General features: G+C 46.3%; 5 protein-coding genes across 5 annotated transcripts; 1 reads left to right on the plus strand and 4 right to left on the minus strand.

Annotated features, from left to right (window-relative positions):
• Positions 1-243: 243 nt before the first annotated feature.
• L199_001602 (uncharacterized protein) lies at positions 244-1,689 on the minus strand (the record flags this gene model as incomplete). The annotated part of the gene is made up of 4 exons (XM_064887355.1): positions 244-757; positions 844-1,123; positions 1,232-1,436; positions 1,510-1,689. The coding sequence occupies 4 exons, from the start codon at positions 1,687-1,689 to the stop codon at positions 244-246; spliced, it is 1,179 nt and encodes a 392-aa protein (XP_064743427.1).
• Positions 1,690-2,228: 539 nt separating this feature from the next.
• Positions 2,229-3,674, minus strand: L199_001603 (uncharacterized protein; the record flags this gene model as incomplete). Its single annotated transcript, XM_064887356.1, has 6 exons — positions 2,229-2,329; positions 2,403-2,841; positions 2,909-2,923; positions 2,994-3,195; positions 3,276-3,441; positions 3,515-3,674. 6 exons carry the CDS (start codon positions 3,672-3,674, stop codon positions 2,229-2,231), a joined length of 1,083 nt encoding a protein of 360 aa, XP_064743428.1.
• A 546-nt stretch (positions 3,675-4,220) lies between these two features.
• On the minus strand, positions 4,221-5,528 carry L199_001604 (uncharacterized protein; the record flags this gene model as incomplete). The annotated part of the gene is made up of 6 exons (XM_064887357.1): positions 4,221-4,261; positions 4,328-4,475; positions 4,549-4,710; positions 4,784-4,902; positions 4,991-5,212; positions 5,282-5,528. The coding sequence occupies 6 exons, from the start codon at positions 5,526-5,528 to the stop codon at positions 4,221-4,223; spliced, it is 939 nt and encodes a 312-aa protein (XP_064743429.1).
• Positions 5,529-6,886: 1,358 nt separating this feature from the next.
• Positions 6,887-9,432, minus strand: L199_001605 (uncharacterized protein; the record flags this gene model as incomplete). Its single annotated transcript, XM_064887358.1, has 16 exons — positions 6,887-6,986; positions 7,056-7,158; positions 7,212-7,380; positions 7,437-7,525; positions 7,587-7,662; positions 7,714-7,721; positions 7,781-7,852; positions 7,918-7,956; positions 8,023-8,257; positions 8,314-8,633; positions 8,682-8,747; positions 8,808-8,880; positions 8,943-9,052; positions 9,102-9,161; positions 9,214-9,295; positions 9,352-9,432. The coding sequence occupies 16 exons, from the start codon at positions 9,430-9,432 to the stop codon at positions 6,887-6,889; spliced, it is 1,683 nt and encodes a 560-aa protein (XP_064743430.1).
• Positions 9,433-9,874: 442 nt separating this feature from the next.
• L199_001606 (uncharacterized protein) lies at positions 9,875-13,480 on the plus strand (the record flags this gene model as incomplete). Its single annotated transcript, XM_064887359.1, has 11 exons — positions 9,875-9,930; positions 9,999-10,362; positions 10,416-10,602; positions 10,660-10,952; positions 11,008-11,668; positions 11,741-12,252; positions 12,316-12,432; positions 12,489-12,599; positions 12,652-13,054; positions 13,114-13,169; positions 13,229-13,480. 11 exons carry the CDS (start codon positions 9,875-9,877, stop codon positions 13,478-13,480), a joined length of 3,012 nt encoding a protein of 1,003 aa, XP_064743431.1.
• Between the last annotated feature and the right edge of the window lie 122 nt (positions 13,481-13,602).

A 13,602-nucleotide genomic window follows, 5' to 3' on the forward strand; every position in this document is an offset into this window, starting at 1 on the left:
GAGTCCATGAGGAGAAATCTGCATTAGAATCAATATCATATATACGCAATCTTGTTGTACTGTATTACAACTCAATGAAACGGCATTGCTCATCATGTAGTCGTGGTCCCAGTCATCGCAGCTCTCATGAATCATGATTATCCCAAATGCATAGAATGGAGATCATCTTGATCTGAAATACCTTTCAATCTCGTCTGAAGCTGCACAATATCTATATACAATACCTCATCATCATCCCGTTATCTAGAGGTAACTCCTGACTAATCCCTTACCAGCCTCAGCCGCCATGTTCTTCGCCAACCCTTCGGTCGTGCCGTTCAGACAGATCATCTCCAATCTCGATGGTTCCTTGGTTGGGTTCTTGATCTCCTTGGGGATAGATGGGAACTCAGATAAACCCTGTTTCCTTCTCTTTATGTTCTCCTCTTCACGATCTTTGACCATTTGTTCATGTTTAACCTTCTCCCTCGCGATCTGTCGGGTCAAGAATGCGATGTTATTGGCCTCGTGGGAGTGGAGGGTTAACGAATCAAGGGTGTTTTGCAAATAGTTGGTCAAAGAGGAAGGAGTAGGGTTTATGAGTGGTGAGAAAGATGGTGGTAAAGCGACGGAAGATGATGCGCCGGAAAGGGTTCGTTCAGGCTCTGAAGAGGGGGCAGTGAGGGTTGACAGGAATGCGGAAATGAGTGTAGGAGAGGTGATCGTGAGTGGTAAAGGTGACAGCAAGGTAGATGAAGTTATACCGTTCTCAGTGAGGCTGAGATAGGAAGTATAGTCAGTACCACTAACTCTACTCGAGATCAATACCAAGATGGACTTTAAAAGGAGAATTCCAAAACTTACGTCTTCTCATCCCATTTACCCAATTTAGCAGCTTCTCTAGCACCGTCACCCAACCTGAAAGCCTTCACGCTCAGATCACCTCCATTGGATTTACTAGCGTCATGCACGACCAAGATGGCTTTTCCTCTTCCTCCAGCAGCTTTCTCGACGGCCGATAGTAATTCGATAGATACTCGAGTTGCAAAGCCTCCGTTACGCGTCGAAAGGTAGATACCAACTGGGGAATCGGGGGTTTGGACTTCTCGTAAGTGGGTGAGAAGTCGGTCAGAGTATGAGTTGGCTACAAGAACAATACATCAGTACGAAGGTAAGTGTTATGGTGAGATATGAGGGCATGAAAGAGATATGGGAAGCGATTTTTGTGTGAGATGAGGAATAAGCTGCTCACCTCCTAAGCTGGTTTCTCCTCCAGGTAAAGCAAAGGAGTCTTCCACTTCCATCACACCGTCCATGTCCAGACCTAACAGTACACCTAAACAGTCGGTATGGGACGATAATGCAGTAGGAGGAGGTGCGTTTCTATCCTGTTGCAAGGTGTTGGCAGGTGGCGGTGGTAAGATGTCGGTCGAATGCTTCATCATCTTGAGGAATACCTATGACACGAGGAATTGAGTTAAGTTAATTCTTTCCTTTTTCGCACTTTATTGTGAACATAAACAAACTTACCAACGAGTTCAGTTGTACGCTCTCGACCTCCCTTGCGGCTTCCACATCTACCACGCCCTCTAATCTCTGAGGGAACTGCTTAGGCTGCTGTTGCTGTTGGATAGAGGAAGGTTGAGGGGTTCCGGTTCGAGAGATAGCAGCGGGCAACGAGGCTGCAAGAGCAGCTGCCATGGAGGTCATTTTGGAGGCTTTTTTTCCGGTTTCTTTCGCCGCTCTGCTTGATTGGTGTCTGGTGCTTGCTGGGATTCGATCGAGATGGACTTATTGGATGTCCTTTTGATGTTGTCTATGCTATGTATGCAATAATCTATGTGTAGATGGACATTGAACGATGAACAATGAACAATGAAGGATCACATCTGAAAATAAAACGCAGTCGGCGTTACGGAGTTATGGGTTGATCGTGTATACATCACGTCTCACACTTCACGATGTGGCACTTGATCGCCCCATGCCAGACGCTAGAAGGGCATCCCACCATATGCGTGCATCTCTTTGTGTAATGTATCTAACCTACGGATCATTGATATATGTATATGTATATACTTGCTACCTTTTCTACTCTTCTACTCGAACAAACCGATCAAGCAGATACTGTGACAGCTTCTCCGTCCGGGTATGAAGACTCGTACTGATGGGTCACTTGGTATTCAGACCAGCTGTACACAAGATCAAACCCGCTATCAGCCTGATCCTTGCAAATTCGCAAGAGTGATCACTCACTCAGTGTAACCTTCGATACTTTGAGTGTAGAACGAGTTTCGGTCGTATTTGATGAACGGCCAATCATTCTTGATCCTCTTTGGTAAATCAGGATTAGCTAATACAACAAAACAAGGGCATAACCAGATCAGCCAAGTCCAAAATCGGTTGAAGGAACCTTCAGAACTCACACGTAAAGAATCTGCCAAAAGCTATTAGATCTCCATACTTCTCAGCATCCTCCAGTGCATCAGCTCTATTGAATCCACCTGCGACTATGAACGGTATGTTTCGATTTTTCACCAACTGTCTGATAGGCTCCAAATCGTCTTTTTCCACTAATTTCGATGGATCCTGGTCATCTGCACCATTTGCTCGAGGCATCACAGCGTGGATATATGCTAAACCATCTGCAGCATCTAGAACAGCAGTGATGAAAGACAAAAAGAGCCCGGTGGGATCATGGGGGTCTCTCATGCCTTGGAATGTCGAGAAGGGAGAGATCCGAACTCCGACTTTACCTGGTGTGATGGCTGTGGATACCTCACGGATCACCTCAATTGGGAATCGAGATCTGTTGGGCAAGGAGCCGCCATAGTCGTCGGTTCGTTGATTAGAATTTGAGTGGATCTGAAAGGTATTATACATCAATATTCTATAAACGGCCTGAAGGTGACCTGGACCATCGAACACTCACGAATTGGTCTAATAGCTAATGTGGAAAAACGCAGTAACTTGAATCAGCTCATTTCATTATCAAGGAAGGAGAAGATCAAACTCACATAACCATTCGCACAATGGATCTCCACCCCATCAAACCCAGCTTCAATGCAGTTCCTAGCACCTTGAACGAATTGATCGATATTTCGCTTGATATCATCGACAGTCATGACTTTCAAGGGTGGTTTGGGCGTTCCTGGAGTGGGATCGTTCAGGTCTGAAGGAGCGTATACGACAGGTGCGCAAGTGGGATCTGCCACTCGACTATGGGAGAGAGCCTGATGAGTGAGCGATGATTTGCATTGTATCGCAAACCACTACACTGTATTTCGGTACAGACTTACCCAGCGGCAAATAATTGGCAGATAATCTTACCACCTTTTTCATGTACAGCATCGGTTATCTTTCTCCAACCCTCGATCTGATCTTTCGACCAAATTCCAGGTGAATGATGCCATCCTTTACCTTCGCTCGAGGACACTGTACCCTCAGTGATGATCAGACCGCCATCTACGGAAGGATTGAACCGTCAACCCCACTCACACCGATATAAATACACTACGCAATTGCGGGAGAGGCTTACCACTGGCTCTTTGCTGATAATACTTCACAGCTGCGTCGGAAGGTACGGCAGTCTCGTCATCCGCTCTGAGCCTCGTCATGGGTGCCATGACAATCCGATGTTTCAGCTGAATATCACCCAAGGCGATAGGTTGGAATAACGCTGGTTGTTGAATCGTCATCGTTTTACTTTGAAGACGAACGCTTCTCTTTTTATCTTCTGGATCGAAAACACCACTCTTAGAAGACGATACGCCAAGCTATGTATGTCTAGCCGTGTTCATCTACCATTATATGCCATTTGTCGTGCAAGACGAAAGGTGGATCACCTCCACTCTGGATGACTAAGACGTCCTCGTGCCTGAAATTGAGGAGGACATGTATTCGGTACCTTCTTGTGAGGATTTCAGCCTGTTTGTCTCTGTTTCTTGGCATGAGCAAGGACTCAGAGGCTTAATGCCCCAGAATGCATCTGCAGGAACAGGCGTACATAATCGACTGCTTGAGCCTTGTACACCAGGGTACACCCGGACGCCATTTGTAGAAACAGGTGGGTCAGTAGATCACTGGAGAGAAAGTTTGAATGCCTGATACTAGGATCGTCCCATCAACTGCATGTCAATCATCGTAGACCGAGATTGCAACAGCTTCTGCTCCAGCCGAACAAAAATTCTCATTGCACCATCTGAACTATATTACAGAATAGGAGTTACTGTGTATTGGTTTTCTCAATCACTGTCATCCAAACCCTCATAATATTTATAGCCGACTGTTGCCCAAGTGACTCATCAGCATCCGTCTCAGGTCAGACAGAACCAGGAGCGATAAAACTCACTGATATCACTAAAATCACAGTATCTTGCCCTTTGACCTTTGGTAGCATCTGCGATCGACTTGATATCCTCCTCACTGAGCTGCACGACCTTGAGGTTCTCTTCGATACGTTTTGGTGTTACTGATTTAGGTAAGACTGAGCAGCCTTCCTACATGATCCACGGCAAAATTCAGCTTCAATGCCACGGACATGTCGTAAGGATTATCGGAATAGGTACATACGGAAACTTGCAAGCTGATAAGAACATTTGCAGGTGAAATACCATATTTCTCTGCCAACGCCACGACAGCGGAGTTTTTCTGGATGGGAGGTAGAGAGTCTCGATCTGCGAATGAGGGGTTGGTATTTCCAAGTGGACTGTAGGCAGTGACGTGAAGACCAATCTACAGTATAAGGCTTCTGATCAGCTCCCTTTGAGTTTAGTTGAATCTGTTGATCAAACAGCGATGAGCTTACCTCTTTATGATACTTCATAAATGCATTCTGAGGTAGATAAGGATGTCTTTCCAATTGATGAACGGCAGGCTTGATCCTGCAGTTATTCCATAGATTTTCCAGCTCGATTTTTGAGTAATCTGCAAGCCACAGGGATGAATATCGTATAAGCATGACACACTGTCTCTCGTTGGTGATTATGATGTTGTGGGGAAGTACGGCACTTACTTGAAATACCTATGTTTTTCACCAATCCCTTCTCCACACACTCCTCCATAGCTTTCCAAGTCTCCGTATAAGGTATATCCAACACTTTAATATCATTATAATCGTTCGGGTTGGTATCGGTAGCAGCAGGGTAATGCATTAACCAAAGATCGATGTAGTCCAATCCCAATGATTCTAAAGATCTTTTACAAGCTTTGATGACGTCTTCAGGACGATGATCATCTATACAACCCCCAAGCAGAATTATAAATAAACAGCATATAGCGGTGATACGAGTAGTAATTGACTTGCCATTCCATAACTTTGTAGTTACCCATAAATCTTTCCTATTCACACCCGATTGCTTGATACCCTCTCCGAGAGCCTTTTCATTCCCGTAGATGGTCGCTCCGTCGATATGTCTGTATCCCACTTTGATAGCGTGAGCGACGGCTTTGGTCAGTGCTTCAGGTTCACTCTGCCAGCATCCCAATCCAACGAGAGGCATACGATCGCCTGAAGGCAGTGTGACGTGAGTTGGGGGTGTCGGTATGGTCATCTTGCTTAGTGTTCTGTTACGGGCTTGAGGAGCAAAGCATGAATGTGACATCAATATATACCTCTTCATCTCGTATGTCATTGTCTGTAGGATAGTGATCGAAGATTCTGAAGGAATGGATGGGCAGAAATGCTAGTGGAGAATGGGAAGTAAAGTGGGCGAGTAAGAATATGCCCACCCCGATTGCCCACATCTTCTGTATCTCTCCCCCCACCATTTCGATTACTCGCAGCTACTGTATCTATTATAGTAATCCAAGTATGCTCGCGTGATGGGTAGTACGAGTACCATCATCTCCAGAAGGGTAGCCAAAATTCCATTGCATGTCACATGTCAGACCGGATGATCTGACAGTCACATCAAGCTACAAGGTTTTCGTCTATGGTGGACCATTTGAATAGGGAACTGAATCAGTCACACCCGTCATTTAAGAGCTGAAACATGAGCTCATTCATTATTCAACATCATCATACGTCTTGATCATCATTAAGGTGGAAGGTGGAATACTCTCACATTATCATTTACAGCTGAACCATGCATCATGTACTGCATGTTCATTCCGTCTGCCAGTGGTTCTCTCGAAACCACATTTTCCAAGGAATCCCTCTTCTCTTGCAATCGCCGACAAAGTTCCTTCATTGCCGTAAGCTACTCATGCTACCACAACGGTCTATGACTGATATGTGACAAAATATCATAATACGCACAGTACAGCCCGGACCCCCAACATGACCTCGGATCTTCTCTCGAACGAACAAATGGCCCAGTTCTTCGCCGCTTATCCCCATCAATTCGGATGTTTGATACGTGGCAACTTCTCTACCATCGCTTACTGCACCGCTGCAGGAGGGGGAGCTCTACTCAATGCGACAGTCGCAAATCTCGGAGGAAGAGAAGCATACCTATGTCATCATCCAATAGGACTCGCAGACGACATTCGCTACATGAGACAGAATTATTCGGCCTCCGACTTTGACGATATACCTGAATGTTCTTATCTCATGGGCTAAGGAAATGTGAGGTTTAGCAGCCCTCTAGTTATGATGTTGTCGGGGTTGGGATTAGCGATGTTGGTTATTGCAGTAAGCTAGGTTCGATGACTAGAATATTAGGAGTCAAGGAAAGAAGGATCCAGGTCATCATCGTAGTGATCAGACTGAGTGAGCCTGGCAATTCATCTTGTATCATCTCCATGTAATTCATATCTAAATCTAGATCGAGTATGGATGATTTTCATATTCTAATTTTCTATTCTATCATCCGACCAAATTCAACAACGATGTGAAACAAGAGAGAAAAAAAAAGGTTAGAAAAGTATTTCTTGGTGGGAGGTATGTGCGTTGTTCAGAGCTCAATAATTACTCTCTGAGAGGGATAGCATGTACGAGCGCTGGCTCGTCTTTGTCCGTACCATCTTCCGGTAAGACAGTCCCGATTGGGCTCGGACCGTTAGGTTCGCTGCAATGGCACAGTCTCAGCATCATCACTGTAACTTCATCTATACTAAACATTGTGATTTCAACTAACCCGAAAGTACCGAAATAATCGTACCCATCTACTTCCCCTATTCCATTAGGAGGCCAGATCTTTGAAAGAATGACAAACACAACTCCAGAGATAGTGAAGCCAACTGTCGGATCCATCAGCGGCATGCCCTTCTGTCATATTGATACGAATGCTTACGAGGCCAGCAAAGGTAGTAGACGTAGGTAGCTCCGAGAGGGATCTTAACTGTAGATACGCTAGCCAAGAATCCTGGGAAACATGGTGCCACACCACATACCCAGGCGATAGCTGCTCGCAGGTTGACACCCTTGTAGTAATAGTATATCGAGCTTGGGTTACATTGATACTGCAAGGGATCGTCAGCAAGTCAGCTGCTGAAGACGGTTTCGAATGGATACATACGAGGTCGGAGAGCTTGATCTGGCGTTTTCGAATGAAGATGTAATCGAAAACCATCAAACCGGTCATCGGGGCCAAGAAGGTTGCGTAGCCTAACAAGCATGTCAGACTCAGCTTGATTACCTATAGTACTCATAGACTGCTTCGACTCACCAGACATGACAGAAATGTACACAGTAGCACCTGATACTAGTGCCCAGGGGCACATAGGAAGTGCCATGAGTGTAGTCTACATCACAATGTTAGAGCCGGTATCAAACAATTGTCAGAATGGACATACAAAGTAAGCTACAATTCAAGGTCAGCATATGACCGTTCATTGAAGCAAGAAATATCAGATGACTTACCTCCACGACGGATGTTGACCCATTTAGGGAAAAGAGATGCCAGGTCGATACCGCCAGAAATAGCATTACCGGCTACGCCGAAGAGGTGCTCAGCGCAAGTTCAGGGATTTTCAGCCAGATGCAAGAAGGCCACTCACCAATGTTGATACCAAACTGGGCGAATAAGAACGCGAGAGCTATTTTTTACCAATGAAGTCAGCAAAAGTCGTGCCTGTTACGAGCACGATGATATCTTCATTTACATGCGAAGAATACACCAGCTCTCGCTCCACGGCCACCGTTCTTTTGAACGGCGGCAAGCAGGTCGTACGGCGCCCAGAGTAGACCTTCTTCTGGATAGAATTGGGCAGCCACAGAAGTGCAGATAATACCGATAAGGCAAGTCAGAACTCCCATAACTGGAATAACGACTACTTGTGAGATGATCTGGGCACGAGGGTGAACGGCAAATCTGGTATAGTCGGAATTATTGAGTATCTAGAAGGCAAATCGTCAGAATCTTCTCTAAGAATACTCTGAGGCAAATTACTAACACCAGCACAGATCTGACCCATCTGACTGGAGATACCGTACACCATCGCCCAACCCAGAGCACTTCCTCTCGCCTTTTCTACACCTACTATAGCCATTGCCTCGCTTCCGATCAAAGGTCCTCCGCCGTGAGCTCGAGCGAGAGACCAGATAAATAGGGCGAAACAGGCAATGGTAGAAATAGCACCGGTGAAGAGGAATGGGATTCTGTAGTGCTCAGGAGGGATATAGATGAATGGTATAGAGATGAGCAAGAAGAGAAGGAAACACATGAAGTCTGCGCCATCCATAGCGGTGGATACGGGAAATGGGTTGTGCATGTCTACGCAAATGGTTTAGCCGAGAACACATCGAGGAATGTAAGGCTTACTGTAGATCGAAGGGAAGATTGAGCCCAAGAGAGTTTTCAAAACTTGACCACCGAACCAAGCTTGGGCTATAGTACCGATGTTAACACGGGGTCTTAGTGCGAGAGAAAACTCTGAGTAAAACTCACTGGCTGACCATGTGAAAGACAAAGCAATTCGATTCAGTAAAGGGAAGAACGAAGCTTTCATACCCCATGTCGCCTATAGCGCTATCAGCCACTTTCCTCCCCTATATGTATACCACCAGGTTTGTTAAAACCTACTCTGTTCCAGAGCGGAAAGCCGACATGCCACTCAGCACCAAACAAACCTGTGAGGACACAAGCACCGGCCACGAGACATTGACCGATGACTACGACAGCCATAGCCTCGCCTGCATCGCGTAGTAAGCCAGCGCAGAATGTACTCAGTGAAAGACTTACCAACTGATAAGCCCAAAGACAAAAGCGAGGAGCCACCTGTCCATCCACTGATATTGATACCTACGCATTTCGTCAGGTTGACTCCAGTAGACAAACCTATATCGAAACTTACCGGTCGCGCACCAGTATCCAACGTAAGACCAAGCTCCCCATGATCGACGGTAAGGAGGCAATGGTACGTTATCTCTGTTTAACTGCTCCAACGGTCAGCGGTCTGCGATCAATAAAGCCTACACTGTCTCGAACATACCCATCGTGATTGTTGCCATACCTCCGCTTCTTCCTCCCTTTGAGGGACTTGAAGCTTCTCTATCAATTTATTACGTGTCATCTTGTTATGGGAAAGTTTACGTCGACAATTTAGGTTGTAGCGAAGGACCTAAGGCGTCGCGGCATACAAACCCCCTCCCGCCTCCTCTTATGTACTATCCTAACGGTCACTACGAGATACATCCATACTATTTTTAGTCCCATCAACTCCCGAACGAAAGATAAGGAAATGGTCCAACATACATAGAAATTTCCAACTTAGGTTAGAATCACGCCCACGCGCATCTAGCCGACCCGATATGTCGGTATGTCACATTCCCCATATCGGTCATTTACGTTAACACCCATTTGTGCCCACTTCATGGACCTCCAAACAGATACGGGTACGAGTAGGGTGCAGAGATAGATAAATACATAAGGTCCAGAGATGGGCTGATGTATCTCCTGGCTATCTTCACATTTGGACATTGATCGTACAGTACATTCCAAGTTTATCTGCCATAATGACGATCCCCCATAAGACCTTGCGAGTTGGTGTGGACGTAGGAGGAACCAATACGTGAGTGAATCTGCTGCAAGTGTTTCACAATCGACTCACTGACCATTCAAATATTTACCATTATGCAGAGATGCGGTCATCCTCGATTTGACGCCCGGAACCTCTACACCCGTTCTTGCATCATTCAAATCCCCTACCACACCAGATGTCACCTCAGGTATCCAGAAAGCGATATTCGGTTGTCTGGAGAAATCTTCCAGCGATAAGTCGCGCATTGAAGCTATATCCATCGGTACGACCTCTTTTGTGAACAGTCTTATCGAGCGAGATGCAACCAAGCTCGAGAAAGTAGGAGTCATCAGACTTTGTGGACCGCACAGTCGGCTATGTCCGCCATTTGTCAGTTTCCCATATGAGCTCAGGAGGGTGTTGGAAGGTCCCGTCTGGATGGTTGAGGGTGGTTTGCAAGTAGATGGAAGAGAAATATCTACTGTACGTCGACCTACCTTGCTCACTGGCGACAAAGCTAATGCCATGAGTTATAGGTGGACATCAACGAGATTCGGGGTATCGCCGCCGAGCTTAAGCAACAGGGTATCAAGACTGTTGCCGTATCCGGAGTCTATTCCCCTATAGATCATGATATCAAGCAAGAGGAGCAAGTCAGGGACACCCTCCAGCAAGAGATACCCGGTATTAAAGTGACTCTGTCCAAGGAGGTAGCCAATATCGGTGAGTGGTGTTTCTTGTAATCTCTCTTATCGATCCGACTTGCTGATGAAACTGCAGGTTTGCTCGAGCGAGAAAACGCTACTATCCTTAACGCCTCTTTGCTTGCTTTTGCAAAGATCGCTGTATCGGGATTCAGGCAATCTCTTAAATCGCTTGAGCTAGACATCCCACTGTTCTTGACTTCGAACGATGGTACCCTGATGACTTGTGATCAAGCGGAACATTTCCCTATCAAGACATTCAGTTCTGGTCCAACTAACTCCATGAGGGGGGCGAACTTCTTAGCTGGATTAGCAAGTGGTGGAGCAAGAAAGGAGACCGCGTTGGTGATAGATGTCGGAGGTACTACCGTACGCCATTCCATAAACATATACAAGTTGAATCATGGCTGATAATATAATGTAGACCGAAGTAGGTGTACTGCTTCCCACGGGATTCCCTCGTCAGGCTGGAGCACGACACGAGCTTTGTGGGGTACCACTGAACTTCTCGATGCCCCATGTCCATTCCATCGGTCTTGGAGGTGGATCGAGAGTTCGGGTCGACAACTTAGGCAAAGTCACTGTTGGTCCCGACTCAGTGGGATATAGGATTGATCAGTCAATTGCATTTGGCGGTGACACTCTCACCACTACCGACATTGTTGTAGCAGATGGACGCGCCAAAGGTATAGGTAACGCCAACTTGGTCAAGAACATCTCTTCAGACACTATCGCAGCTGCCTCAGCTAGGATGAAGACCATGATAGAGCTTGCTCTGGAAAGCATGAAGACTTCCACTCAAGATGTACCTGTATACCTTGTTGGTGGAGGAGCTATACTTGTTCCGGACACACTCCAAGGTGTGAGCAAAGTCCACCGATTCCCATATTACGATGCAGCCAACGCTGTGGGTGCAGCATGTGCTCAAGTATCAGGTGTGATCGATACATTCGAGGATACCAGCACTACCCCACTTGCCGAAGTCAGGAAGAAGGTAGAGCAACGGGCTATCGATAAAGCAGTAGATTTAGGAGCAGATAGAGCCAAGACCACGATTGTGGAAAGTGAAATTATACCCATTGCTTGTAGGTCATACATTGAATATTGCTTCTTGTCTTTTATGTTTGGATTGTTTTGCTGACGCTGACCTCTCACAGACACGACCGGAAGGGCAAGATTCTACGTCAAAGCTGCTGGACCATGGACAGGCGCCCCAGTTACTCATATACAGTTCCAAAAAACTGCTTCGGCTATCGCTAACAAGGACACAAAAGAATTAGCGAGCGTCGATGCCATCCCGCCAGCCAATATCAGAAAAGGCCCACTACCTGAATCTGACCCTCCCGTTACTGCTCAGACTATACTCGACTACCGTCCCGCTATTACGAAGCAGGGTGAATGGATGTTATCCGAGATCGATGCCGAGTGGATCGCCACAGGATGTTATATTCTAGGCTGTGGAGGTGGTGGATCACCTTACAGTAAAGCTCTCGCTCTAAGGGAGATCATTAGAGCAGGTGGATCGATCAAGATCATCGATTTCAGTAAATTGGAAGATGATGGTATGGTGATCTGGGGAGGTGGTATCGGAAGTCCGGAGGTCAGTCAGGAGAGATTGGTGAATGAAGAATATAATGAAGCGGTTTCTGAGCTAATGAAGTTCCTGAGGGTAAGTCGTCTTGAAGCTGTTCGCTTGCTGGAATGTGTTGTGCTCATCCTATTTCTCATGTAGATGGACAAATGCGCGGCACTGGCTGCTCTTGAAATAGGTGGAGGAAATGGTATGATCAATATGATCACTGGTGCCTCGGTATACTTGGACATTCCAATCTTGGATGGTGATTTCATGGTGCGTCAATCAAGTCCTTCAGTTGCGATGACGGAAGAGCTGATGGCTATATATAGGGTCGAGCCTATCCAACGGGATGGCAAACTACTCCAAACGTATATGACCTATCAGGCAGGGGAGAAATGCTCCTTCCAAGCTCACTGGCCAGTGGTGACGGTACTGTGACAGTGAGTCAAGTTTTCTTGTTGGTGTTCGGATCCTAACTGATGAATCGTCTAGTTCATGACCAAAGCGAGAAGCGACAAAGACGTGGATGCCGTAGAGCGAGCAGCATGCGTCGAAATGGGTACGCACGCTGGAGCTGCTCAACGACCACTGACCAAGCCACAATGCGAACAAGCAATGATCAAAAACACTGTATCTCAGGCGTGGAGACTTGGTCGAGCTGTTGCTTTGGCAAACAAGCAGTCCAATGTAGGTAACATCGGAAAAGTCCTCGTGGAGGCTTTGGGTGGTAGTCGATGTGCCAAAGTCCTCTTCAATGGTAAAGTCACCAATGTCAATAGGAGGATATACAAGGGACATACCATTGGAGAGATCGTCATTCAAGCGTTAAAGGCTGATGAGGAAGAAGATGAGGATCCTGAAAATCCAAAGGAGAAATTCGAAGGTACCATGACTAGTAAGCAGAGACCATCGTGGCGCTGGTTTAGGGCAATATTGCTGACGAGATCTATATAGTACCATTCAAAAACGAGAACTTGATGTGTCAGCATGAAGTGAATGGTGTGACCAAGGTGAGATGCTATCTCTTACTCGTCACGTCGGTCGGAACAATTACTGACCTTGCTGATAGATCACCGCCGGCGTACCTGATCTCATCTCTGTGATTGACTCACAAACCGGTGAAGCCTTGGGCACTCCCGATTATAAATACGGTCTACGAGTGATGGTCATCGGTGTTACCGCAGCACCTCAATGGACTGATACCCCAAGAGGAATTGAGATTGGAGGGTTGGGTGCATTCGGATATGACGATATACCTTATGAGCCTATCGGCGTATACGAGAAGCCTGTTAGTGTTATTGACGAATATGGATCAGTGTGATTTCGGCTTGAACGGGTCTTAGATTGTACTAGATAAGATATGGGAGATGTAGTTAGGTAGATCGTCATGCAAAATTTACATGCGCTACTTCCCGATACTGCTCATCGATCACCGCTCCTGTG

This window comes from Kwoniella botswanensis, chromosome 1, assembly GCF_036426115.1.
Source record: "Kwoniella botswanensis chromosome 1, complete sequence".
NCBI classification, from domain to species: Eukaryota; Fungi; Basidiomycota; class Tremellomycetes; order Tremellales; family Cryptococcaceae; genus Kwoniella; species Kwoniella botswanensis.